The 26,469-nt window shown below is 39.4% G+C and overlaps 1 protein-coding gene across 1 annotated transcript in view; it reads right to left on the bottom strand.

The window, feature by feature from the left end:
* The window catches only part of LOC122814417, a 274,040-nt gene that overhangs the window by 134,515 nt on the left and 113,056 nt on the right, over positions 1–26,469 (bottom strand). Inside the window, 3 exon segments of the mRNA XM_044087000.1 lie at positions 5,322–5,416; positions 10,662–12,365; positions 12,724–14,024. Coding sequence (XP_043942935.1) covers positions 5,322–5,416; positions 10,662–12,365; positions 12,724–14,024 — 3,100 coding nt within the window.

Raw genomic sequence — 26,469 nt, 5'->3', positions numbered from 1 at the left:
CTTCTTTAATTTTAACTTTCGTATTAGTAAGATAGCTTATTGATAACTCTTTCAATTGTCTTATTATAATTAAATACGAATTGGGGAGATCCATCTCTTTTAAAATATTATGAATCGAGATACCTAAGAAGGGATATAAATCAAATAAGGTTAAATTAATTATAAGTGGGAATTTCTTGAGGTCTATCAACTGATTACCAATCTTCAAATTTGGATTTTTGTGAAATGGTTGAAGTATCATCATGCTTTGCAAAAGATTAAGGGAGTTAAAGAGATTTTGTACTGATGTTATATATATTTTGACATGTTCCATCAAGGTGTACATTTTAAGAGTGTCTTTGTTTAAAAAAGGTAATGCCTTACAGTTAATACCCAAACCAGCGACATGTTTATGATTTAGAATCAACCATTTAGGAACCCATTTCAAGTTGGACCTATCAAAACTCACTATTATTAGTGTTTATTATTGAATAATATGTTTCGAAATTCGGTAAGTCCAACCCTCCCCTATTCTTCGGAGCCATCAGTTTGTCATAAGATATCCTAACTTTCCTCGGTTCCCATAGAAATCTAGCTAGTTCTGTATGAAGTTGTTTGAAGAATTTTTTGGAGATTTGAAATTGAGAAGCTCTAACAATATATAGTATTCTGGGAAGTATTTTCATTTTGATAATTGGGGTCTTTGCCATTATTGGTAATTTCAGATTATCCCATCTTTTTAAGTCCGATACTATCTGCTCCCAAATAAACTTCACATTATTTACGTAAAAGTCTTTATTGTCAGTTGTAAAAACCACCCCTAAATATTTTATTTTTCCTTCAGATTTTACCTGCCCTACCAATGGTAAAAGCGAGAATGGTGTAGGCGTCTTTAGTGGGAATATCTTCGTTTTCTTAAAATTCATTTTGTAATTGGAAATTTTTGCAAAGTCTTCCACCGCTTTTACTATTTTCTTAATATCTGAAACAGGTGTTGTGCAATAAATATTCAAATCATCTGCAAAAGCAGCCATAGTGATCTTCGTACCATAAATTATTGGAGCATTATGATAAATATTCTGTTTGATATGCAGAAATAAAGGTTCTAAATATAAATTAAATAGTATGGGAGATAAAGGACATCCTTGACGTGTACCATTCTTGATTTGAATTCTTTTTGAGAGATTCCTGTTAATAACTAGATTTGTATAAGGCTTGTTATATAATTTTTTTAAAGTTGAAGTAAATTCTTGCGGTATGTTAAAACATGGTAAAATATCAAACAAACATTCTAAATTCACTCTGTCAAATGCTTTTTGTGCATCAATTATAAGTGCGTATACATTAAAGTTTTTGTGAGTGGCATGAGAAATCAGTGTTTAGTTTGTCTGCCATTTATAAAGCCAGCTTGCTCATCAGATATTATTAGATTAATTACCATTTTCAACCTATTAGCCAAAATCGATGTCATAATTTTCATATCTATGTTCAAAAGTGAAATAGGTCTATAATTATCCGGATTCTGTTGATCAGTATTTTCTTTTGGTATGAGAATAGTTTTTGAGGCATTAAAATGTGGGTCAGTAATTTTATTGTTAATAATATAGTTAAATACCAGTGGAAGTATTTTCCCCAATATCTCACTGAAAGTTTTATAAAATTCTGTGGTCAAACCATCCTGTCCAGGGGCTTTATTTGGCTTCAATTTCTTGATTACCTCAGTTATCTCCTCTGAAGAGATGGGTTTAATTAAGTTCATATGAAGCTCATCATTAATCTTCGGAAATATGATTTTCTGAAGAAAATCATTATTATTCTTATTCGTAATCACATCCTCCTGTTCACCATATAGTTGTGAAAATATTAATTCAAATACCTTTATGATATCTTCAGTATTGGTGTATGTTTTATTATTAAAGTATATTTCTGAAATTTGTGAAGGTAATTTCGATTGATTAATAATACGTGCTAATGCTTTTGAGGGGGTCTGTATATGATTGGCATATTTTACCAGCATTTTCTGTTCATAGAATGATAATTTACTGTTTTGTAATAAAAAAAGGTTCTTCTGACATTTTAATATCTCCGTTTCGGTTTGTTTACTATAATTTCTAATTAATTCCTGATCCAGTAATTTAATTTTTTCTTCCAGGTCTTGGATGTCTCTCGCTTGTAATTTCTTATAATAGGTAGCTTTTTGAAGAAACATACCTCTAATTTGAGCTTTGGTAGATGCCCATTCTATGTCAAATGGATGTCGATGTTTTGAAAAATTATCTAGTAATTGATTAAATAACTCCTGAGCTTCCTTTATTACATCCTCTTTATGCAATAAATTAAATGTAGCTTTTCTTTTGAGTTGTTTATCCAAAGTATCCACCTCAGGTGTTAGCAATAAATTTAAATTAATCTTTCTAAAAAACATTTTTAAATCTAATATTGACTGTGTACACCCTTTTTGTAGGGTATGTATTTAAAACCTTTTTCAAGCAGGCTAAAATGTTCTTTTTCAATTATAATACCACTAAAATTATAAACACCAAAATCATTAAAAATATGTTTAACACCATTAACTGTGATGTCGTTACCATCTATGACACCTCTGGGTGGAGGTTGCGGTGGCGTATCCACCCTCTTTAATATTTTCCCCTTCTCCCCCCCTCTCCAAGAAAAATTTATTTCCTGATAACCAGGTTTATTCATTAGTCTTTCTGATCTCCTGAAGGGAGGAAATTCTTCAAAACTACATTCTTCTTCCTGATAATGGTTAACTTCCTCTAAATTTCCCTGTTTATCATTAAACATTTTATTTCTATAAAGGTGTTTTAAATAACCAGGGGCCTGAGGTTTGGGGTATACTGTGCCATTTTTATATTCTTCCGTATCTCTTTCCAACTTTTTAAATTTCCCCACACCTTTCATCAATCTCACCCCTAATCTTAAACTATTTGTCCTTCTCTTCCCTTATAGTGAAAATCAGGTATTCCTTTATGCATTTATCCAACTCGGTTATTTCTTTTTTTTTTTTCTTTAATGGGAACCAGGAAAAGTCTTGAATAAAAAACCTTGCCCTAATTCTAAATTTGGTACCAATTCTATGGCCCTCATAGCTAAGAGGGACTGAACCTGCAGTTGTGCCTCTGCCCATTGATGATTTGGCAGATCTGGCCAACCGTTCGGTTTTGGCAAGGTGTGGAAATGCAGTCTGTAACCTCTTGAGACTATGTCCAGAACCCATTTGTCCCGGGTTATGCAGCCACAATTGTGATAAAAAAAGATAAATCTTTCCTCCCAAAGGTGCTTCCAGGAGAGGAGCCCCTGGAACCAGAAAGTAAGAGTCATAAAGACTGTTTCCGGTAAGGTTGAGACTTATCTTCACCTCCTGCGGGAAAGGGGGCAGTCCACTGCCTATTCCTAAAATGGGTTTGTGCCTGTCCCCTACCTCTGGAATGCCTGAATCTGCCTCTCTGAGGCTTGTCCGAGTTCGGAAAGGACCAAGGGTTAGCCGGCCAGTGCCTGCTAAATCTAGGAGGTTGTACCTGTAGAAAATCCTTAACCGTCTGCATAGATTTGGCTTCATCCTCAATTTTCTTTAATACCTCTTCAGCTTTGGCCCCAAATAGAACATCGTGCTGGAAAGGAGCATCCAAAAGTTTGGCTTTAACCTGATCCAGCAAGCTTTGTTCCTTTAACCAAGCAGGTCTTCTAATAACTGTGCCAGTTGTTGCAGCCCTACAAGAAACTTCCAAAGAATCAAAACCACAATGCAGGGTATGTTTACCCACTTGTTCAATAGCATGCAATAAATCCTGTAACTCCTTATCATCCGCACCAATAGAAACAGCTGACATCTTTTTGTTTAAATACAGACAAAAGGCATTGCTGATACTTTAGCATATGAAATTGACAGTTCAAAGCTCTAACAGACAACATAGCAGAAGTATAAACTTTTTTTTTTTACCCCATCTTTCCAAAGCCCTGGACTCTTGGTCAGAGGGAATACGATGTTTAGCAGAGGCCGCTTTAACACCCTTAGGGCCCTGAGAAATCGTTCCCGGATCAGGTGAAAGATTCTTAAAAAGAAACTTCTGAGAATCCGGAACCATACTTATCTGGTTTGACAGGAGCAGGGGGAAAAGAATCAGGAGAGAGGGAAGCTACTGAAAAAATGGCAAAGTTTCACCAAAAGAATAATCCCCAGGAGGAGAGGCTGAAGGAAAGGAATCTTCAGCATCAGAATCCTCATAAGGAGGAAAGGAATAATCCTGCTCAAGGGAAGAAGCAGAAGAAACAGAAATTTGGTCTGAAGAATCATAATCGGACTGTAATCTAGGCTTTTTGTCAGGAGGGGGATGAGAACCCCTGATCATAGATATCAAATCTTCAGCCATCCTAAGCATCTGCCTTTGAGGCCTAGGACCCTGATCAAAAGGTGTCTGTGCTTGCCATTTCTTTTTAGCTGGAGCCTTAGTCATTGTCTTAGAATGCAAAACTGAATCCATATTTACATGAAGCTGTGAAGGCCTGAAAACTCCCTCAGAAACCAGTACCTGCCTACCGGCTCCGGACCCAACTGAGGGAGTAGTATCCAAAAGTCCATTCCCTGGCAATTCTGAAGGCCCCATCAGCTCCAGACCAGAGTTGGCACAGGCAATTGATTCAAGAGAGGCGGACGACAGGGGCTGCAAAGGTGCCTCACTGACTACCAACGAACCAGCAATTGGCAATAACGGAGTAATATCCTCTGCTTTGGACCTCGGAGGCCTGTCTTTATCTTTGCGCCTGTTACACACACCAGAAGCCGGAAAAGAATCCGAAGACATATTATAGCTAAACCTTTTTCCAAAATAGTAGAAGGCAAAGTTGCACCTACGCCTAATAGTACGCCGATAAATCTAGCACAAAACCCACAATAGCAACGTTGTGGTCAGGCCCCAAGCAGGGAATACAGTAAGAGTGAAAATCCCTATGAGGTATTTGTTTCCCACAAAAAATACAATTATTAACTTTTTCTGACATATGATTGGAGCAAAAGAAAGACCTCCCCAATGGGGTACTTATCTTTCCTGCAGTTTTGTTGCAAACAGGGTTGCCAGATTTCCAACTGGTCAGGTAGGGACAAAGACTTACAAAAAAAAGAAAAGGTCTTCCACATCAATTCCCCCAGTTCCGCATTAAGCAAAAGTAGCTCTGTTTTGCAATTTTTTGATTGGCCCGTATGCCGGTATACAGGCCAGTCAAAACATCACAAAACAGAGGTACTTCTGTTTAATGCGGAACTGCGATGTTGCAAACTACTTGTACTGAAAACATTCAGAACAAACCATAGTCAATTTACTTACTTCTGTCAAAAGGAATTCTGTCTCAGTCTTGGTTTGTAAATCTTTAAGATCTCTGACTTTTAGTTCCAGGGATGATATGATGTTTTCAGTATGTCCTGTAGATTTTAACAAATTAAAATAAATAAGTAAATAAACAAGAGCAGAAAAATAGAATAATCACTTTACATATGGGGTGGGGGCACAAAATACGCAGTTGGGTATTAAATCCTGAAAACCAGCGCACTGTGGCAGGGGCGCAATAAAAAAAAAGTTTCAGTATTACCAGTTTTCTTTTTTATTGTGCACTTGTGCTGTTTCTTTTGGTTTTGAAGTTGTCTATTAAAAGCATTACTTGGAAAGACGAGTGCAATTGACATATACACAGACAGTGGTGTGTATTTTAAGAACCACAAGTTATGGTCAAGAGCAACTGGTACTTACTTTATGCAGAATATTACACAACACATAATGAACACATCCTATAATCTAAAGTTCAAAGCTCAGAAGAGGGATAAACCCTGAAATTGGAAGTGATCTTTATTATATAACTACAACAAGAGAGGACAAAAACTAAGAAGTAAAACTGTGGAAAACAATCTCCTGTGTCATCTAGCCACAAACAGAATCAGGTAACAGTTGAGGGGCTCATGGCTCTGGCTTGCTCATTTCCTTAACAGGATAAGTTACAAATGTTAACACTAAGGCATCCTACATCACCCTGTACTACCTCGTATTAATTTATGACTATATTTTAACGCTAAGGCACCCTACATCACGTGGTACTACCTCGTATTAATTCATGACTGACCTGTGGATTCTGAATTCCACTATTTTTATTTTTTACTCTACAGGGACCTCGGTGGAGCTGCTCAGGCATCCAGACTTGCATGTGCAAAACAAAATGATTTCTTTATCTTATGTCTGAGCTGCCAATGTACCTAGCTCAAATTCTACCTTTGTGATCATGAATAACAACAAAAGTATACAAATACATATACAGACACACATCTATATTACTGCAATCTCTTAGCCATGTCACTCACTACCTTCCACACCGTTAGTCCCCATTTCACCAATGTGCCCACCGTTGATATCTCTCAATCTGTCTCTCCCCACCTGTGCAATATGACACCTGTGCTTTACTCTCACTGTTGTGTTTCATGGGTAGGTAATGTCTGCTGCACTGTACAGCATAATCTAGGTACAGTAGTGCACACATCAGATTTAGATCTTGTTGAGTCTATTCTGGCCCATTGTTGTGGACCAGACACCAAATGTTTGCAGTGCTACTATGTATTGCACCTGCCTCAGCCTCGCACAGTCTTCTGCTGTTGTCAGTTTTTCCAACAGTTCATCAACCTGCACTTCCTCTACCACTGACTATGTTCAAGCTGGACCTCCAGTGGTAATCTCCTGTTTTAACTGTCTGCATAATACCACACTTTGCAACACTGTGCAGACAGCAAATATCTTGTTGTGGTTCCCAAGGCATACTGCAGTGTGCTATTAACAGAACCTCAGAAGTGAGCCTTCGATAATTTGAACATACACTTAATGATGTTAGTATATGTGACATCGCAGAGTTCTATGGAGTCTCAGCCATGCTCTGTAGACTGATTGCTAGTGTCATAAAGCATGGCTGTAGGTGCATTCAGCATCATTAATACAATGTTTATGAGGGAAATCACCCCCACATATAGCTAGTATTTGTCTGATATGTGCTAGATGTGGGAATTGTGAGAACTGTCTAGATGGCACTTGCACACATTCTATAAATACTCCCTGAATACTGAATAACACCTGGCAATTAATGGAGTGGAAACCCTTCAGATCGACATACAGTTGCCATGCAGATTAGGTGGAGCTTTAGTGGTGATGTGGGTACAATCAGTGGCCTCCCCGAACTTTAAGGTAATGAGCTATTTCAAAGAATATCTGCTTAGTGGTGCTTCTCTGCACTTCATTCTGTGGGAACCACATATGCCCCTCCTCATGCTGTGGTATAACATCAATGAACTAATAATTGTCATGGATATGCCTGTGATATGCCCACTGTATCCCACGATGGCCACCGGAAGGCCCAGTAACAAGGATAGACAAAGTTACCCACAGGAAATGGTATTCAACACAACCAGTGGGATTCCATGTAACAAAGGCACGTCTACAAGCTCTAACATGGTGTCTCTGTCAGCAACACACCTTTTGATTATGTCTTAAAGTGGTGGTGATGGTCTGTTAGGAATGGTCAGATCAGTTTTTGATATGGGGAGCAATGAGCCATACAACTGATTACACTGGCTATAAGAATATGGTGCTACTCCTAGCATCTTAGGATCATAGGAGATTACTAGGCTAATGGCTCTGTGGCCCTTACAAGCCTAGGCAAGAGTTTATCCCCAAAAAAAGAAACCTCAATCAGTACCGGTCACTCCTGTCAATGAGGGACACAGGTGGAACCCCTGGGACAAATCTGTGGTCACCTCATCAAGGATGCACTTGAAGAGCGTCAGTGATGTACTTTGATGTGTATGGGGAACCTATTCCAGAGATGGGGCAGCCTCTGGGAGATAAACCTGACTCTCCAGCAGGTTTTGTTAATGTCACATATTAGATTTAAGCCTTTTCATCGAGTATTACGCGAAGAGTTAGACTAACTGATGTGGAGCATCTCTAGTAGAGCAGGGTCTGAGATTGCCTTGTAGGCAAGACACAGATCACATCTGAGCAATCTGTATGATACAGAGTAGAGTGACAGTGATTTGAGCCTGTCCACATAGGACAGGTGTTGGAGGCCATGGATTCTTTGTGAGGTATTTCTGTGGCCTTTCCAGTTGGTGCAGGTGTTTGGAGAGGTACATACTGCTCAGATACAGCTCCACGTGGTCCTGTTGAGTCTTCCTGGCTACAGAGAACTGAAAAAAAGCGACTGCTTTCCTGATTAAGTATCCTGCTGTTTTTTATATTTGTTTTACCTTCTACTGCTTACCTAGAGCAAGCTTTAACTGTTTTCATAGTTATTTACTGCATTTTTTATTATCTGCACTTAAAAGTACATTTTAGTCGAAATTAGTCTAATTCAAGTCGAAAAGTGTTTGTTTGCTGTTTAATTTAATTGTTTGGCTGCCCACTAAAGTGTGCTAGCCTGTACTACTGACTTATTGCCTTTTCTGCATTTAGCTGAGTTGCCACTAGAGCACCATCGGGCAGCTGGTTAAACAAGGTTAAACTATTTCTGGCTCCGTAAAGTCTGCTCTTCATTTTTCCCTTAGAACTGCTCTACTTGTAATCTAAACAGTCTATTCTCTATCTGTAAAGCTCAGCACTTGTTCCTAAAGCATTTTTAGTCAGGTAAAGCACTTCTATATTATACAAAGTACTTCACTAGCTTAAAACCCCTTGAGTACCCACTTCCCTATAGGTCCTTTCCGACTCAGTTACACAGCAAACTTTTTCATTTCTTCTAGCATGTCAAAGGGTCAGTTGCTAGCGTCCTCTCCTGCTCAGCTGGTGAATCTGGGAATATTGAGGCAATGTTACAATTGCCTCATGTACACAGACAACCCTCTCCTCCTCCCACAAAACACAAATACATGCGAGAGATGCAACTATATAGCCAAACTGGAGGCTGAGCTCTCTCAACTCAGGACTGGCAAAACCAGACAGGAGGAGAAGGTAACCACACACACCATAAACCCAGTCTCACATAGAACTATCACAACTACAAATCAAACACATAAACACACAAAGACATACTCGGAGGCACTGATCAAAAATCTACCAAAACAGCAGAGGCCTCCAAAGCAGACACCCAAACAACTGCCACCTCATGACATAACACAAGCAACACATAGATCACAAAGTCAGTGTGCAAATCAGTCACAGCCCTTAAGGCCAGACACACTTGTCATAGGTGACTCCATAGTCAGACACACTGACGTCCCACTCACCAGACTGAACAAGGAAAGGGTCACAGTAAGCTGCCTGTCGGGCGCTAGAATCCGCCACATAACACAAGCACTCAGGTCACTCCACAGCAAGTACAAGTATGACTTAGTCATTGTCCATGCCGGTGTGAAGGACCTGAGACGTACCTCCCTGGACTACATGAAAAGAGAAATAAAGGAGCTCTCAGATTATGTAGCCCAGGCTGGTATGACCCTGACCTTGAGCAGTATCCTACCTTCACCAAGAATGATGCCACAATACAGAGACAAAATGATCAGTTTTAATAATTGGCTTAATTTCTGGTGTCATTCTAAGGGGATCCAATGTCTGTCTGCCTGGAATGACATGCTTGACAAGCCACGCTGCTTTGCAAGGGACGGCTTGCACCTGTCACCCCTGGGTTTCCGGATATTGGCAAAGGCTCTTGCCACCCCCATAGTGCCTTTTTTAGACAAGGCTCAAATTCTAAACCCACCGCCCTAGAAAACAATAACGGAAAAAAACTAAGGGTAATGCTGCTCAATGCTAGAAGTCTGAATCTCAAGATGCACGCCCTCGAAGCCCTCCTCAGTATGGAGAACATCGATGTCTGTGCTGTGACTAAAACCTGGTTCAAGGCTCCTGAGAGCACCCCGGCACTATCAGGTTTTACCTCATATCATGTGTTCCAGCCCCAAAACCCGGACCGTACCACAAAAGGAGGGGATGTATCCATATTCATCAAGGATATCCACACCTCCAGGCTGGTGGCAACTCACGAAGCATCAGAGACCATTCAGGTGCAATTAACCATAGGCAAAACTGCTCTACAAAGAAAATCCAGAAAGGCAAACAGCAGCTGAAATAACACCAAGGAAATAACGTAACACACTTTTATTTTCCGCTTTCGTCCGTAGACTTCATCAGAATAAAATTGTTCACAAAATTGTGCCTTAAATACATCACTAATCACTACAACATAATTGAAACTCATGATTCAATTAAAAATTCACTGCATTTAAAAAGACATTTTGAAAAAACATTTAAAAACAACACATTATTATGTGATATGAAGACATATCAAATCATTGCTTTTATCAACCTTTAGTTTTTGATGTTTAAGAAAACATTTTACATTTATTGACTCATTTAATCCAGGTGGATAATCTGACTTTAATTTAATCTGCCACTGGGTTTCCCTTTGTAACAAAAAATTTTTGAAATCACCTTCCCTCATGTCTTTATAACAAACCTCTAATATAGAAAACAAAAATTTGTTAAAAGCCGTACACACTAAACTGTGTTTAAAAAGAGCATTTTTTTCATCCTTCATTTTTATACAATATAAATGCTCCCTGATGCGTGTCCTAAGCTCCCTTGTCGTCATACCCACATAAAATGCGGTACATGACGAACAAAGTGCTATATACACTATACCCGAGGTACGACAATTTACATAACCAGGAACAGAAAGGATTCTTTCTGAAGTCAAAACTGAAATATAGGGACCAACCGATATGTACCTGCACATGTTACAATCGTGACAACGGTACATTCCCTTCTTTGTTGTGTTAACACTAAGTTTATTACCATTGTGTTGTTCTAAAATTTTCTTTAAATTATTATCATTCCTTTGGACAAACAATGGTTTTTCACCTAAAACACCATACATATCAGCATTGCCTTTGATAATTCTCCAATTTTTTGTTATTATATTTTTAATATGCTTACTGTCAGAATTCATTCCCAGTGTACAAACCATACTACTAGTTGAACTATTACCAGAATTAATAACCATAATATTGGTTTTCTCCATGGACAAACTTAATAATGGTAAAAAATGACTGGTACGTCTATTATAAATATCATTAGCTATGTACATAAGATCTAGTTTAGGAAAACCTCTATTAAGAAATAAGGAAATAATGAAACCAAATTCTTGCAAAACGTCAGATTCCTTTGATGTCATGCGGCTAGCTCTGATGAACTGCCCTTTGGGAATATTGGAAATAACATGTGTTGGATGCCCACTTTTATAATGGAGGTATCCATTGTTGAAAGTCTTTTTTCTATGAATGGTACTATGTATTCTCTTGTCTTCATCATCCCACCTTAAATTAACATCTAAAAAATCAACAGTTATTCCTTTACCACCAATAACAAACTTAATATAAGTTGAAAAAGAATTAATATCAGTAAGGAACAGATCGATACACACATCACTTTCATCTATGATAAAAAACAAATCGTCAATGAAGCGACAATGAAATAAAATGTGATATTTATCCACCAGAAATGGCATAAATTGACGTTCCCACATTGCCATTACTACATTGGCATATGCAGGAGCAGCTGAAGACCCCATAGCTGCTCCTCTTCTCTGCCTGTAGTAAGTCTGTTCAAAAAGAAAAAAATTATTTTCTAAAATAATCTCTAAAAACCTACATATTAAAGAAATAGTTCTTTGAGAAAAACCAGAATAATAATTAGTCAAAAAATTCTGTACTGCTTCAATGCCTAGATCTTGAGGGATGCAGGTGTACAATGACACCACATCCACAGTTAGCATTGAATGCTGTTTAGGATCAAAACTAAATGTAGAAAGAAAAGAATTCAATTTTGTTAAAAAATGCCAAGAATCACGTAAAAAAGACATTTCGTGAATAATAGTGGGTCCCAATAAGGCATCAATAACTAGGGCCAATCCTTCAGTAATTGAATGGGGCGAAGAGACAATTGGTCTGAAAGGGGGATTCACAAAGGATTTATGAGATTTGGGGATTCCAAAAAATACCCCAATACGTGGTTGATCAATGACACAAAATTCATACAATTCACAACTAATGTCACCCTCCATGAGGGCTTCATATAAATATGAATATATAGAACGTTGTCGCTTGTGTATTTCAAAAAGTGAAATGATCTCATATTCATCTGTGTTGTTCAACAGTTTTAAAACCCCCTCTGTATACGAGTCTTTTGTCATGATAACTATGTTATTGCCCTTATCACTTTTCATAAACCTTACTTTATTACTCATAGCCTTTAATTTTTTCAAAGCTGTAAATTCAGAATGTGTAAGGTTGTGATCAATTTTGTGCATATTTTTCAACAACAAACCAATGTCTTGTAAACAAATTTCTTCAAAAATATTTAAAGTATGATGTAATTTAGGACAAAAGTTAGATGGCTTAATAAATACCTGTTTAGTTGTAGGCACATCATGTAACAAATAATGTAAATTGAGTTTTTTCACATACTTTTTGACATCAACAACAGTCTTAACATAGTCAGCCCTTGAGTGTGGTACAAAACATTCATTTCGTCAGGAGAAAATACATAGTCAGTCAAATTGATGACACTAAAATGACAAGATGCATGTTCTAGGTTTCGTCCCCCGACGAATGGGAATTCAAAAAAGTCCGACTCCTAGTTAAAACAGTTTTTGATGATGCCTGATGTTTTTTGTTGGAAAAATTAGAAGAAACCCCAGAATGACCTGATACAGTACTCTGGTTAGAAACATTCTTTGATTTAGTGCCCACATTACTGTCGGTAACACTCACACAATTGTTACTATCAGTCTCCAATATAGGACCAGCCTCCTTACCAAGAGATACACTTCCACCACAATTACCAGGTATTTTATTACCCTGAATATGTCTATCACCAGTAAGAGAACCAGGTTCAGGAGTGAAATTAAGAACCGAGGAACTCTTAACAGTGTGACCCGACCATTTATTGTTGTTTCCAACTTGTGCTTTCCTAGCCGCAGTAGCATTTATCTGAACACCAGTCTGACGGCTCACATTATAAGCCCTATTAATTTTGTTAAACGGACCAAAGTTGGAAAACACAGAATCAGTCTCATAAGCTTGGATATCACGCAACAATTTGTTATGCTTTCTATTAATATTGTCATTAGAAGATTGTTCTAAGTCCTGCAAAATGTTATTGAAAAATTCGGTGAAACCATTTTCATCAAACTGTTCTTTAAAAAACGATTCCAAAATAACAATTTCATCCTTCAACAATTCTAACTTTTTTTCGTTGTTATCCACAAGCAATTTTAAGAAACTTAGACCTGCTTCATTAAAGAAGCCGGTTAGAATCTTAAAAAAAGGGTCGCTGGATTGTACTCCGTTGGGGCATTTGAAAAAACGCAACCCCTTCGGAACCATTTGTAACTCCAAACAACGTAAGAAGTAATAATTCTCTAAATGAATGGAATTGTACCTTTGTAACAGTTTAGAAAACTGTTCTCGCTTCTCTGAAAAATCACGATGCCATGGTGTTTTCTTTGTTGTTCCTTCTTGCCGACCAAATGTTCCAAACGGGTTATCCGCACGGTCGAAAAAATGACTTAATGTCGCCCGACCAATGATGCGTTGTTCATTCATACCCGGATTCTTTACAGCAGTAACATTCTTTACAACCATGGGTGGATTATCCAAGCAGATGACAGTGTCTAGTTCCTGAAACGATCCGACAGGACTGGATGCTTTCATACTAGATTCTTTAGCATTAGCCTTCGAAATAAGAATTTGTAACGAACCCTTAATGTCCGTTAGTGCACTAATAAGTAAAGTACTCAAACTGGTAGTCTCCGCTGATGGTGTGGGATAAATGCTCAAATTAAGGAGTGGATCTTCAGCCGCTTCAGCCATGGTACACACAAAACCAATAAAAAGACCAAAGTACCAAAACCAAAACCAAGAAAATCCAGAAAGGCAAACATCAGCTGAAATAACACCAAGGAAATAGCGTAACACACTTTTATTTTCCGCTTTCGTCCGTAGACTTCATCAGAATAAAATTGTTCACAAAATTGTGCCTTAAATACATCACTAATCACTACAACATAATTGAAACTCATGATTCAATTAAAAATTCACTGCATTTAAAAAGACATTTTGAAAAAACATTTAAAAACAACACATTATTATGTGATATGAAGACGTATCAAATCATTGCTTTTATCAACCTTTAGTTTTTGATGTTTAAGAAAACATTTTACATTTATTGACTCATTTAATCCAGGTGGATAATCTGACTTTAATTTAATCTGCCACTGGGTTTCCCTTTGTAACAAAAAATTTTTGAAATCACCTTCCCTCATGTCTTTATAACAAACCTCTAATATAGAAAACAAAAATTTGTTAAAAGCCGTACACACTAAACTGTGTTTAAAAAGAGCATTTTTTTCATCCTTCATTTTTACTGCTCTACAGATTGTAGCATGTTACAGGCCATCCTCTCAAACTCAGGAACCCCACACAGCTTTCCTGAAGACACTGGAGAGTATAAATGTCTCTCCAAACACCATCATATTGGGTGACTTCAACTACCCAAACATAGACTGGGAACATTACTCAAGCCCCAATACCCTAGCCCAAAGGTTCCTGGAGTTCATAAACTCAAATGCTATGGAACAACTTGTCACCATTCCCACAAGAGGTGAAAATATACTAGACCTGATCATCACAAACATGGGGACAAAATGCTCCACACCGGAAGTATATCCCTCATTGGTGAGATCAGACCATAAACTAATCTCACTGGAGATCCACATCCCCCCCCCACCCCCCACAAAAAAAACCACAGTGAAGAACTTCTCAAAAGCCAACTTCACACTTCTTAAGACTGGTGTGGTATCCTTCAAGGCCCCTGAGCCATTGGAAACCACAACCCACGCTGCTGAATCCCTTACAAATGCTTTCTACGAGCACCTCCAGGATTGCATGGATCAAGCAATCCCAAATAAAATCAAGACCCTTTCCACCAAAGGCAAGCGCCCGATCTGGTGGACCCCAGCCATAAACAAACTTTACAACAAGAGGAGAAAGCTACTACAAGATAGTAAAATCCCTAAAAGGGAAGACATCTCTGATCAATACTAGTAAAAAACTACGATCACTCATAAAATCATCCAAGGCCAACTTTGAGAGAAAAATCGCCAAGGACTCAAAAGACAATCATAAGGCCTTCTTTAGCTATGTTAGAAATCTGGGTGGAAACTCACAGATATGCTCAGAATTAGTCCAAAATGATACAAAAATCACTGAACCCACAGACATTGCAAACATACTGGCAGACAGGTTCAGTGAAAATTTTTCCCCTCCCTCCTCCCCAAAAGGAGAAATATCTATCCCAGCAGAGTGTAGCCTCCCAATCATCTCAAATGACCAGGTGAGAGCTGCTCTCTCTAAAGCTAAAAACACAGCATCAATGGGATCGGATGGTGTCCCCGGCTGTGTGCTACACGAACTCAATGAGGAACTAAACCCACACATAAGGCTGCTGTTTAATCTTAGCCTTACCACAGGATACGTACCCAAAGAGTGGCGTACGGCAACTGTGGTCCCACTCCACAAAGGCGGTGCTTCTATGGACCCTGGTAATTACCGCCCCATAAGCTTAACAAGCCTGGTCTGCAAAGCTATGGAGAGGATCATAATGGAACTCATAAATAAAGACATAGGGGACCTACAGACATTGGATCCTACCCAATTCGGCTTTGTCAAGGGCAGATCATGCCTCTTGAACTTGGTCAACTTTTTTGAAACAGTCACCAAGGCCATTGATGAGGGTAAGGCAGTTCACACAGCCTACCTTGACCTTACAAAAGCTTTCGACACAATACCCCACTCGGGTATCATAGAAAAGCTCGCCAACTTAAATGTAAACCCATATGTCACAAGATGGGTTGCAAACTGGCTCAAGGACAGAACCCACAGGGTTAGAGTTGCTGGTGCCATGTCAGACTCCAAGCCGGTCACAAGCAGTGTCCCACAGGGCTCGGTCCTGGGCCCCCTCTTGTTCGGCATCTACTTTTCAGAAGTGCAGGCAAACATAGGAGGATTGTGGCTGACAAAGTTTGCAGACGACTGCAAACTGGGCGCCATAGTTGAAAATCCATCAGACACAGATATCCTTCAGAGAGGTCTCATAGAAACGGATAACTGGTGCCAGAGCCATGGCCTTAAGCTAAACGCCAAAAAATGTATAGTCATACCCTTTGGTAAAAACAAGGTAACCCCAAGTTACCACATAGGTGGCAATCCATTAAGCACAGAAGAGGTTATCAGGGACCTGGGGACCCAAGTTGACAGTAACCTTTCTTTTGACACGCACATTGCCAAAGTGGTTAGGAGGACCTTCTACATTGCCCACCTGATTATGAAGGATTCACATCCAGATCAAGGGAGGTCATTGTTCCCCTGTACTCTTCACTTATCAGACCAATGATTGAGTACAATGCCCCATTCGAATGTATCTTACCCAACACCTGCAGCAATTGGAAAGACCCCAAAAGTTCCTCACCAAAAGGATAAAGGCTCAAAAATATGCCATATGCTGCCCGACTGAAGAAACTCCAGCTCTATTCAGTCGCATACCGTCTGCTCAGAGGTGACCTGTGCCTGACATACAAGGCCATGTCCAACCCGGAATTAATGGACATGCTCCACCTCAAAAAATCCAAATCCACCAGAGCTACAAGAGCAAGAGACTTAAACCTCAACACGGATATAAATAGGACGTGCTGGAGGGACAGATTCATCACCCAGAGACTCCCTATGCTGTGGAACAGAATCCCGGTCCATGTGAGACAGAGCACCTCGCTGGCTCTGTTCAAGAGGAATCTTGACCAGTGGATGGGAGATCGTAGGTTTACCCCGGGGATCATCTCTGTATCACTGCTGGACAGAGGCACGGCAAACTAATGGGTATAGTATTCTTCAACCTAAGGGGTGGTGAAAGTCACACAACTCTGGCTAGGCTTATAAATGCCCTAGGGCAGATAGCCTAGTATAAACCTATGAACCTATACCAAACGGGGTGTTGTACTCGATTATTGGCCTAATGAGGGAGGAGTACAGAGTGGTAATAACTTCCTTTTTTCTGGATGAAATCCCTTCACTTATGAGATGAACAAAGTAACAGGCTTTTCTGACCACTGCCTCTACATGATGGTCAAATGTGAGACTGTCAACTTGTGTACCAAGGTCTCTCACCACAGGTTGTGTTGCTTAAGGGGTTGCCGTTAATGTGGTAATCAGTAGGGACCATATTTTTGCAGAATGGTATGAGAATACATTTTTGTGCATTTAACTTAAGACCATGACTTTGGCACCAGTCATTTGTTGCTATGAAACACTCGAAGTATGTTAACATAATTTGGGGAGTCAATGACAGCACCCAATTTACATTCATCCACAAACTTGGTCAGCCACAGGCCTTTTGTCTTTGCCTGGACCTCTGAGAAGTAGATGCCAAAACAACAGGGGTCCTAGGACAGATCCCTGGGGAACACCACTAGTGAAAAGTCTGCTGTCAGAGGTGGTGGCACCTATTTTGACCTTGTGAATCAGTACTACTTTTTTTTTCGAGTTAGCCAGTAAAGCCAATCGTTTTCTTCAAAGTGTAGATATGAAGACTTGTTCGTTCAACTCTTCCACCACTCTTGCTCTGTTCTCTCTGGTCCTAACGACATCCTAATGGCCATTCTTAAAACTGACGAGACTTGCATAGAGGTCAGACAGTGTAGTTTTACCTTCATCGGTAGCCATTTAAGACACGTTGTTTCTTCCCCTTCAAACTCATTCCTGAAAAAGGGTAGCTCATTAAAATAAATTTCTTTCGTCCGAGATACTGTCAGTTTTCCTTTAGCCTGTTCATCTTTGCTCGTGTTCAATTTGCATGGGTGCTGCAGATAGGAACAGTCTTTGTTCAGCTTCCTCTCTCTTTGTTCAACGCTGCATTAATCTGTTCCCTCTGCACTTTCTATTACAGGCTCCTCTAAATCAGCATTTTGAATCACTTCCTTCATCAGTCTTATTACTGGCTGCTTCTGCAATGTCCAGTGTACAGAAAACCGCAACGCATGACCAACGTACTAGTGGCACCATCTGCAATGTCCAGTGTACAGAAAACCGCAATGCATGACCAACGTACTAGTGGCACCAATTAACAGAAAGAGGGCACGTATCTTACATCCCTCTTTTTTCAGAAGGGAAAATGACATTGTGCAATAGAAGTTTGCAATACAATTAAGATTTCACATTGTTTATTTGATAATGTGTGTATTTTTTCATCATTTTTGTCACTTTTTTTAACATGCATTTCTCAGTAATATCCCATATTCCTACTGGAAGCAGGAAGATTTACATGCTATTTGGTACTCAACTTTTATAGGTTCATAGGTTCATACTAGGCTATCTGCCCTAGGGCATTTATAAGCCTAGCCAGAGTGTGTTTGGCTTTTGCCACCCATTTTAAATTAATTTTGCTATGCCTTTTTTTGAGGTTAGTATACTGTGTCTCTGTCTAACAGTGACACAGAAGTGATAGCCGGGGTAAACCTGCGATCTCCCATCCACTCATCAAGATTTCTCTTGAAGAGAGTCAATGTGGGACTCTGCCTAACCTGGACTGGGATTTTATTCCAGAGTGAAGGGAGCCTCTGGGTTATGAATCTGTCCCTCCAGCATGTCCTATTTATTTCAGTGCTGAGGTTCGAGTCTCTCGAGCGCGTAGCTCGATGGTATTTGGATTTTCTGAGGTGCAGCATGTCCATTAATTCCGGATTGGACATGGCTTTATATGTCAGTCACAGATCGCCTCTGAGCAGGCGGTATGCCACTGAGTAGAGCTGGAGTTTCTTTAACCGGGCAGCATATGGCATCTGTTTGAGCCCTTTGATCCTCTTGGTGAGGTACTTTTGGAGTCTTTCCAGTTGATGCAGGTGTCTGGTAAGGTACATCCCAAAAGGGGCCTTGTACTCAATTATGGGCCTGATGAGGGATGAGTAGAGGCACGATGACCTCCCCTGATCTAGATGTGAATCCCTTCATGATTAGGTGGGCTATATAAAATGTTTTTCTAACCACTTTGGCCACGTGGTTGTCAAATGAGAGATTGCTATCAACTTGGGTCCCCAGGTCCCTAATGACTTCTTCTGTACTTAATGAATTACCACCTATGTGGTAATTTGTGGGCACTTTGTTTTTGCCAAAGGGGATGACTATACACTTTTTGGCACTTAGCTTGAGGCCATGGCTCTGGTACCAGTTGTCTGTTTCTATGAGGCCTTTTTGGAGGATGCTTGTGTCGGCTGGAGAGTTGATTATGGCGCTCAGTTTGCAGTCATCTGCGAACTTGGTCAGCCACAGTCCTTCCGTGTTGGCCTGCACCGCCGAGAAATATATACCGAACAAGAGAGGTCCCAGGACTGAGCCTTGTGGGACACCACTTGTAACTGGTTTGGAGTCTGACATGGCTCCAGCAATTCTAACCATGTGGGTTCTGTCCTTGAGCCAGTTTGCAACCCATCTAGTGACATAGGGGTTTATATTTAAGCTGGTGAGCTTATCTATAATGCCTGAGTGGGGTATTGTATCAACACCATTAATAGTAAAATAAAAAGGATTTTTAACAAAGAATGGGATAGATTCATGGACCTAACGGAAATAGATTTGGGGGGCAATAGTTTGGTGAAGATTGTATATAAAAATTCCTTAAGTATAAGAAATCTTTTAGAAAATAAAAATTCTTTAGATCCACAGGATAGAAGGAGAAAAGGCACTTATAAATGTGGAAGATGTGCCCAATGTGCCAATATATCTAATAGTAACACCATTGATATTAGCAGTAGAAGAAAGACTATTGTGAATGATAAGCATTTTTATAATTGTGACTCCACAGGTCTAGTTTATTTAGCAACTTGTAAAAAATGCCAATCTTTCTACATAGGGAAAACCGAAAGGAAACTAAAAAGGAGAATTTATGAGCACCTTAATAACATAAAGAATTGTAAGGAAACTAATGCTTTGTATAAGCATAGTAAGGAATGTGTTCAATCTAGTTTTATTTTCTCTATATTAGCGCATACAGAAAAGGATATAAGAGGGGGACCCTGGGAAGAAAGGCTAGAATATCGAGAATTGTGGTGGCAAATGACGTTAGAAGCATATAACCCACCCAGATTAAATGAATATACTAGCATATTACCTATTCTGAAACTAAGAGCAGCTAAATTATAATTGATTTTAATAAGCAATTTTAACATAGATTTTTATGTATTTAAACTTGGTCATACAGTTTTGTAACCCTATTAATACTATCAAAAGTGGTTTCTTTTTTATGTTGGGGTTTGTTAAAGGAGGGGACATATGAACATGAGTTAGAAACAAGGAAAGTTTAGAATAACTGGCCACTTACAGCTATACTTTAAGGAACTTTTGAGCCTTGTATGTATTTAATGGTTGTAATAAATGAAATGGCCACTAGATGGCATTGAATACCTGTATTCACAATGATTCACTCAAATAGATTTATATATTTTTTTAAAAAGATTTTTAAACTGTTACAACTTTTTAAGACATTATAAGTGTAACATATTAATTGTTATTTTAACTATGTTAACTGTAACATAGTATAGAAAGAACAGGAAATATAAAATATGAATTCAAAGGCATATTTTATAGAAAAATGGTTTTAAAGAAAACATTTTAATTTAATTAAATACAATAATTGAATAATGATTTTATTGAATGCTTTACAAAAGGGAATGGTTGGTGGTAATGTGATCATCTGATGAAGTCCAGCTTTGTGACGAAAACATATTTTTTTGAATAACGTTAATGTGGAGTGGATTATCTGTGTTTGGTTTTAATCTGGTGGTTCGAGTATCTCTACAAATAAATTCCTGGTTCTTGCACAAGAATTGTTTCCCGATTCTTCATCCTTTTTGGTTTATTCGTTTTGGATTTGCACCTGCTGTTTGGTTATTGTATCGAAGGCTTTTGCAAGGTCCAGGTAGGCTGTGTGGACCACCTTCCCCTCGTCAATGGCCTTGGTGACTGTTTCAAAGAAAATCGACCAGGTTTAAGAGGCAGGATCTGCCCTTAACAAAGCCAAACTGGGTAGGATCCAGTGTCTGTAGGTCCCCAATATCTTTATTTATGAAGTCCATGATGATCCTTTCCATAGCTTTGCAGTCAGGCTTATGGGGCGATAGTTTCCAGGATCCGTTGAGGCACCACCTTTGTGGAGAGGGACCACTGTTGCTGTACGCCACTCTTTGGGTACATATCCTGTAGTAAGGCCAAGATTGAACAGTAGTTTTATGTTTGGGTTTAGTTCTTCTTGGAGTTCATGTAGGATGCAGCCCGGGACACCATCTGGTCCCATTGATGCTGTTTTTTTTGCTTTGGAGAGGGCAGCTCTTACCTGAGCATCTGGGATGTCAGGGGGGCAACACTCTGCTGGGATAGATATTATCCCTTTTGGTGGGGGGGGGAGTTTGCACTGAACCTGTCAGCTAGGATGTTGGCAATGTCTGTGGGTTCTGTGTATTTTTTGTCATTTTCGACTAATTCTGAGCATATTTGGGAATTCCCACCCAGGTTCCTGACATAACTAAAGAAAGCCTTGTGAATATCCTTAGTGTCCTGTGCAATTTACGCTGGCCTTAGACGATTTTATGAGTGCCCGTAGTGTTTTACTAATACTGATCAGAGATGCCTTCCCTTTTTGGGATTTTGCTCCATCATGTAGTAGCTTCCTCCTTCTATTGTATAGTTTGTTTATGGCTGGGGTCCACCAGACAGGACGTCTGCCTTTAGAGGATTGGGTCTTGGTTTTATTTGGGATTGCATGATCCATGCATTCCTGAATGCGTTCATAGAATGCGTTTATAAAGGATTCTGCGGTCTGGGCGGTATTTTCTACAGGCCCGGGGGCTTTGAAGGATTTCGCCTCGGTTTTGAGGCATGTGAAATGTGCTTTAGAGAAGTTTTTCACTGTGGTTTTCTGGGCAGGGGGTGGGGTCGGGATGTGAATATCCAGTGAGATTAGTTTATGGTCTGATCTTACCAGTGAGGGATACACTTCTGGAGCATAGTGTCCCCATGTTGGTGATGATCAGGTCCAGTATATTTTCCCCTCTTGTGGGAGTGGTAACAAGTTGTTCCATAGCATTTGAGTTTATAAATTCTAGGAACCTTGGGCTAGGGTGTTGGAGCTAGAATAATGCTCCCAGTCTATGTTTGGGTAGTTGAAGTCACCCAATATAATGGTGTTTGGAGAGACCTTCATATTTTCCAGTATTCTCAGGAAGGCCGAGTGGGGTTCCTGTGTTTGGGAGGGTGGTCTGTAGCAGGCTATAAACTGGAAGGCAGTTTTACCCACAGTTAGTTGCACATGGACAGTCTCTGATGCTCCGTGCTGTGCCACCAACCTGGAGGTGTGGGTATCTTTGACGAACATTGATACTCCCCCTCCTTTTGTGGTTCGGTCCAAGTTTTGGGGCCGAAAAGCATGGTATGAGGTATAACCTGGTTGTGCTGGGGTGCTCTCGGGAGCCTTGAACCAGGTTTCTGTTACTGCACAGATATTGATGTTCTCCATGCTAAGGAGAGTTTCGAGTGTGTGCATCTTGAGGTTTAGACTTCTTGCGTTGAGTAGCATTACTCTTAGTTTCTTATCCCTTGTGATACCTATGGAGGTGGGTTTGTCTTTTGAGCCTTGCCTAAAAAAGGCACTTATGGGGGGTAGCAAGAGCCTTTGCCAATATCCGAAAGCCCAGGGGTGACAGGTGCAAGCCATCCCTAGCGAAGCATCGTGGCTTGTCGAGTATGTCATCCCAGGCTGACAGGCATTGGATCCCCTTTGAATGACACCAACACTTAAGCCAATTGTTGAAATTGATCATCTTGTCTTCATATTGTTGCATCATTCTTGGAGTGGGTAAGATGCTACTCAAGGTCAGGGTCATACCGGCCTGGGCTACATGCTCAGAGAGCTCTTCTATGTCTCTTTTCATGTAGTCTAGGGAGGTACGTCTCAGGTCATTCACACCAGCATGGACAATGACTGAGTCATATTTGTACTTGCCTTGGAGTGACCTGAGTGCTTGTGTTATGTGGCGGATCCTAGCGCCCGACAGGCAGCTCACCATGACCTTCTCCTTGTTCAGCCTGGTGAGAGGGACGTCAGTGTGCCTGACGATAGAGTCACCTATTACAAGTGTATCAGGTGTGTTGTTTAGCCTTAAGGGCTGTGACTGTTCAGCACACTGGCTTTGTGAGCTATGTGTTGCACGTGTTTTGTTTTGGGGTAGCGGTTGCTTGGGTATCTGCTTTGGAGGTCTCTGCTGCTTAGGCAGATTTTTATTTAGAGCCTCCGAGTATGTTTTTGTGTGTTTATGTGCTTGGTTTGTTGTCGCGGTAGGTCTATGTGAGACTGGAATTGTAGTGAGTGTTGTTTCCTTCTCCTCCTGACTGGTTATGCCAGTACTGAGTTGAGAGAGCTTAGCCTCCAGTTTGGCTATATGGCTGCATCTCTCACATGTGTTGGAATTTGTTGGGAGGAGGAGGAGAGGGTTGTCTGTGTACATGAGGCAGTTGTAACATTGCCTCAAGATTCCCAGATTCACCAGCTGGACCGGGGAGGAGATTGACAACTGACCTTTGGGCATGCTAGAATAGTATTGGGAATTCCTTTATAATTGAAAAAAAGGGCCAATGGGGAACAAGGTACTCAAGGGGAGTTTGTGAGGGTGCAGTGCTTTTAATTTTTTAGAGATGACTTATATAACTGCTTTAGCGAGCAAGTGCCAAGTAACTTAAATGCAATGTGTTACAGGTAACTTAAATGCAAAAACGACAAACAGTAACTTTCTTTCAAGTGAAACAAGGAAATAAGTACAATAAGCAATGCAGATATCACTAGGGATCCACAGAAGTGCTAAAAGACCGTGTTTTAGGTGGAATTAGCGTTTCAGGGAAATAAACAAACAACAAGCATACAAACAAAGCTAGATTTAGCCGGCCTGGATCTAGTCTATGCTACAGCAAACAAGGTGTACCAATTTCAGTAAGAAACAGTTAGAATATGCAGGCACTATAAGCCTTTAACCAGAAATTCCCTGCTCAGAAGGGCAGAGTCCAGCCTCTCCTCCCACAAGAGTGCAGACCGCAATCCTTCTTAATGTAAAATAACTGGCCTGAAGCCCAAGTGCTTAAACCAGAACTAATACACTTTTAGAATAACAGACACGGAGCTTTCAATCAGCAGTTCCCAAACCTTCCTAATGTAAAACAACTGGTCTGAAGCCCAAGTGCTTAATCCAAAAGACTTAGAAATGATAGCTACACTTTAATCAAGTTACTACCAGCAGCAATAAATACAACTGAATACTTTAAAGAATGCCGGGATTAGTGCTCAAGTTATACAAACAAAGCTAGATTCAGCAGGCCTGGATCTAGTCTATGCTACAGCAAACAAAGTGTACCAATTTCAGTAAGAATCAGTTCAAATATGCAGGCACTATAAGCCTTTAACCAGAAATTCCCAGCTCAGAAGGACAGAGTCCAGCCTCTCCTCCCACAAGAGTGCAGAACACGAACCATCTTAATATAAAATAACTGGCCTCAAGCCCAAGTGCTTAAACCAGAATAAATACACTTTTAGAATAACAGACACTGAGCCCTCAATAATTATATGTCCAGATTTTTAGCTTGATGTCCCTACTTTTCACGGGAATATGCTCCTATTTTCAATGTCACTGGGTTGAGAGGCATGAGGCAAATGGAATCAGGAGAATCAAACCCAGGACTACATGACTGAAGCTCAGAGGGGAGCTGGACAAAAAACTTCAAATGGGTATAACGCAAATGATTCATTAATAAGAGGAGAGACCAAAATTAAATGTTTGTGTCACAAATCAAATTAAATTACTTTTCCAAAGTTCTCTTCAGCTACTATAATAATTCTTGCAAGAGTTCCATAAATATTTACAGGTAGGTTTATCATCTCACTTGAAGGTTATCTAGTCCACTTCTAAAAGTCTTCCTTCTAATTCACAAAGGAATTGAAATCATTTGCCACTGAAGCTGTACGTGGAGTTCTTTTCTGTATGACAGGAGTGTGTTGATGGGTAATGGAGGTCACATTCAGTACCAAACTGACAAGCCACACAGGAATGATTCATCTGGAATAAGTTCAGCAATAAGAAAGATGGTGTGCGTTAAGTAAGCTGTAGAAGGAAATGCCCTTTCAAAGAACTGCACTCCTTTATTACTGTGAACATGGCTGAAGGGAGATTACACTCTGCACATTTTCAGGTGGATATTTGGTCAGGACCATCTCTCTCAACCTCTTAGAGAAAGAAATCTCTACAAAGTCCAACAAAATGGGGGAACAAAGGCCTAAAAATAGGGACAGATTTAAAAATATTGTTCTTAGAAACTTAAAAAGTTGCTAGAGTAACACGATTTGTGTTAAGTCTGAAAATCAAACCTATGTCATTATTTAGGATCATAGAAAGATACTAGGCTAATGGCCTGAGGACCCTTATAAGCCTAGCTAAATTTTATCATTGTTACCATGATCAGCACCTATTAGTGACTTAAATCCTCACATCATCCCAGTTGTCAGAAAACCACAAATTGTATGAGGAATACACTAAAAACATGAAAAGCAAAAATCTCAACATTCTGCGATAATCAGTTGAGAGATATGGTCTCACCCAAAGAAAGAACATTTTTTAAATCCAAAAAAATGTCTTCAGGCAACACTCAAGATGAACGGTAAAACTGACTTGTTTTATTAAGCGCTTTTCATCACCTCCGTGAGGTAACTTCCTCAGATAGCTCACAATTAAAAAATGTACCATTTTATACTCACAACCTGATGCAAGTTTAAAGGTATATACACATTTCATAAAACATATATATATGTAGCAACATTAGTTCATGCTGAATTATATTGATATACATCATTAAAATATAATAAATATATATATATATATATATATATATATATATATATATATATATATATATATATATAAAGCATAGAACTTGGTAAAAAATATATATACATGAGTAAGTAAATGCTGAAAAATATATATGTATATAACTACTAACCAACCACTAAAATATCGTCCTAACTACATATCATTTTATATAAATGGATGTCCATTTTTGTATATACTTCATATGTTTGCCTTAAATAGATACACTTTACTGTGTGTGTTATTTAATCGGATATGAAATTGTGTTAGCATATAAGCAGTTTTACTTCGTCTGACATGCCTATAAGAATGTAAAAACGTATTCTAAACTACTGTGATGGGAAAAGTAAATGACTCAACTAAATAGCAAGAGCTAGTAAGAACTTCTATCTATCTAGACTTTTAAGTTTAAGTAGACAAAGAATATTGCAATGTTCATTTAAGCCT

The sequence above is a fragment of the Protopterus annectens genome, chromosome 10.part0 (genome assembly GCF_019279795.1).
Source record: "Protopterus annectens isolate FY-2018-M chromosome 10.part0, PAN1.0, whole genome shotgun sequence".
Taxonomy (NCBI): Eukaryota; Metazoa; Chordata; order Ceratodontiformes; family Protopteridae; genus Protopterus; species Protopterus annectens.
Note: the sequence above shows the minus strand (reverse complement) of the source record. Positions and strands in the feature narration are given on the sequence as shown.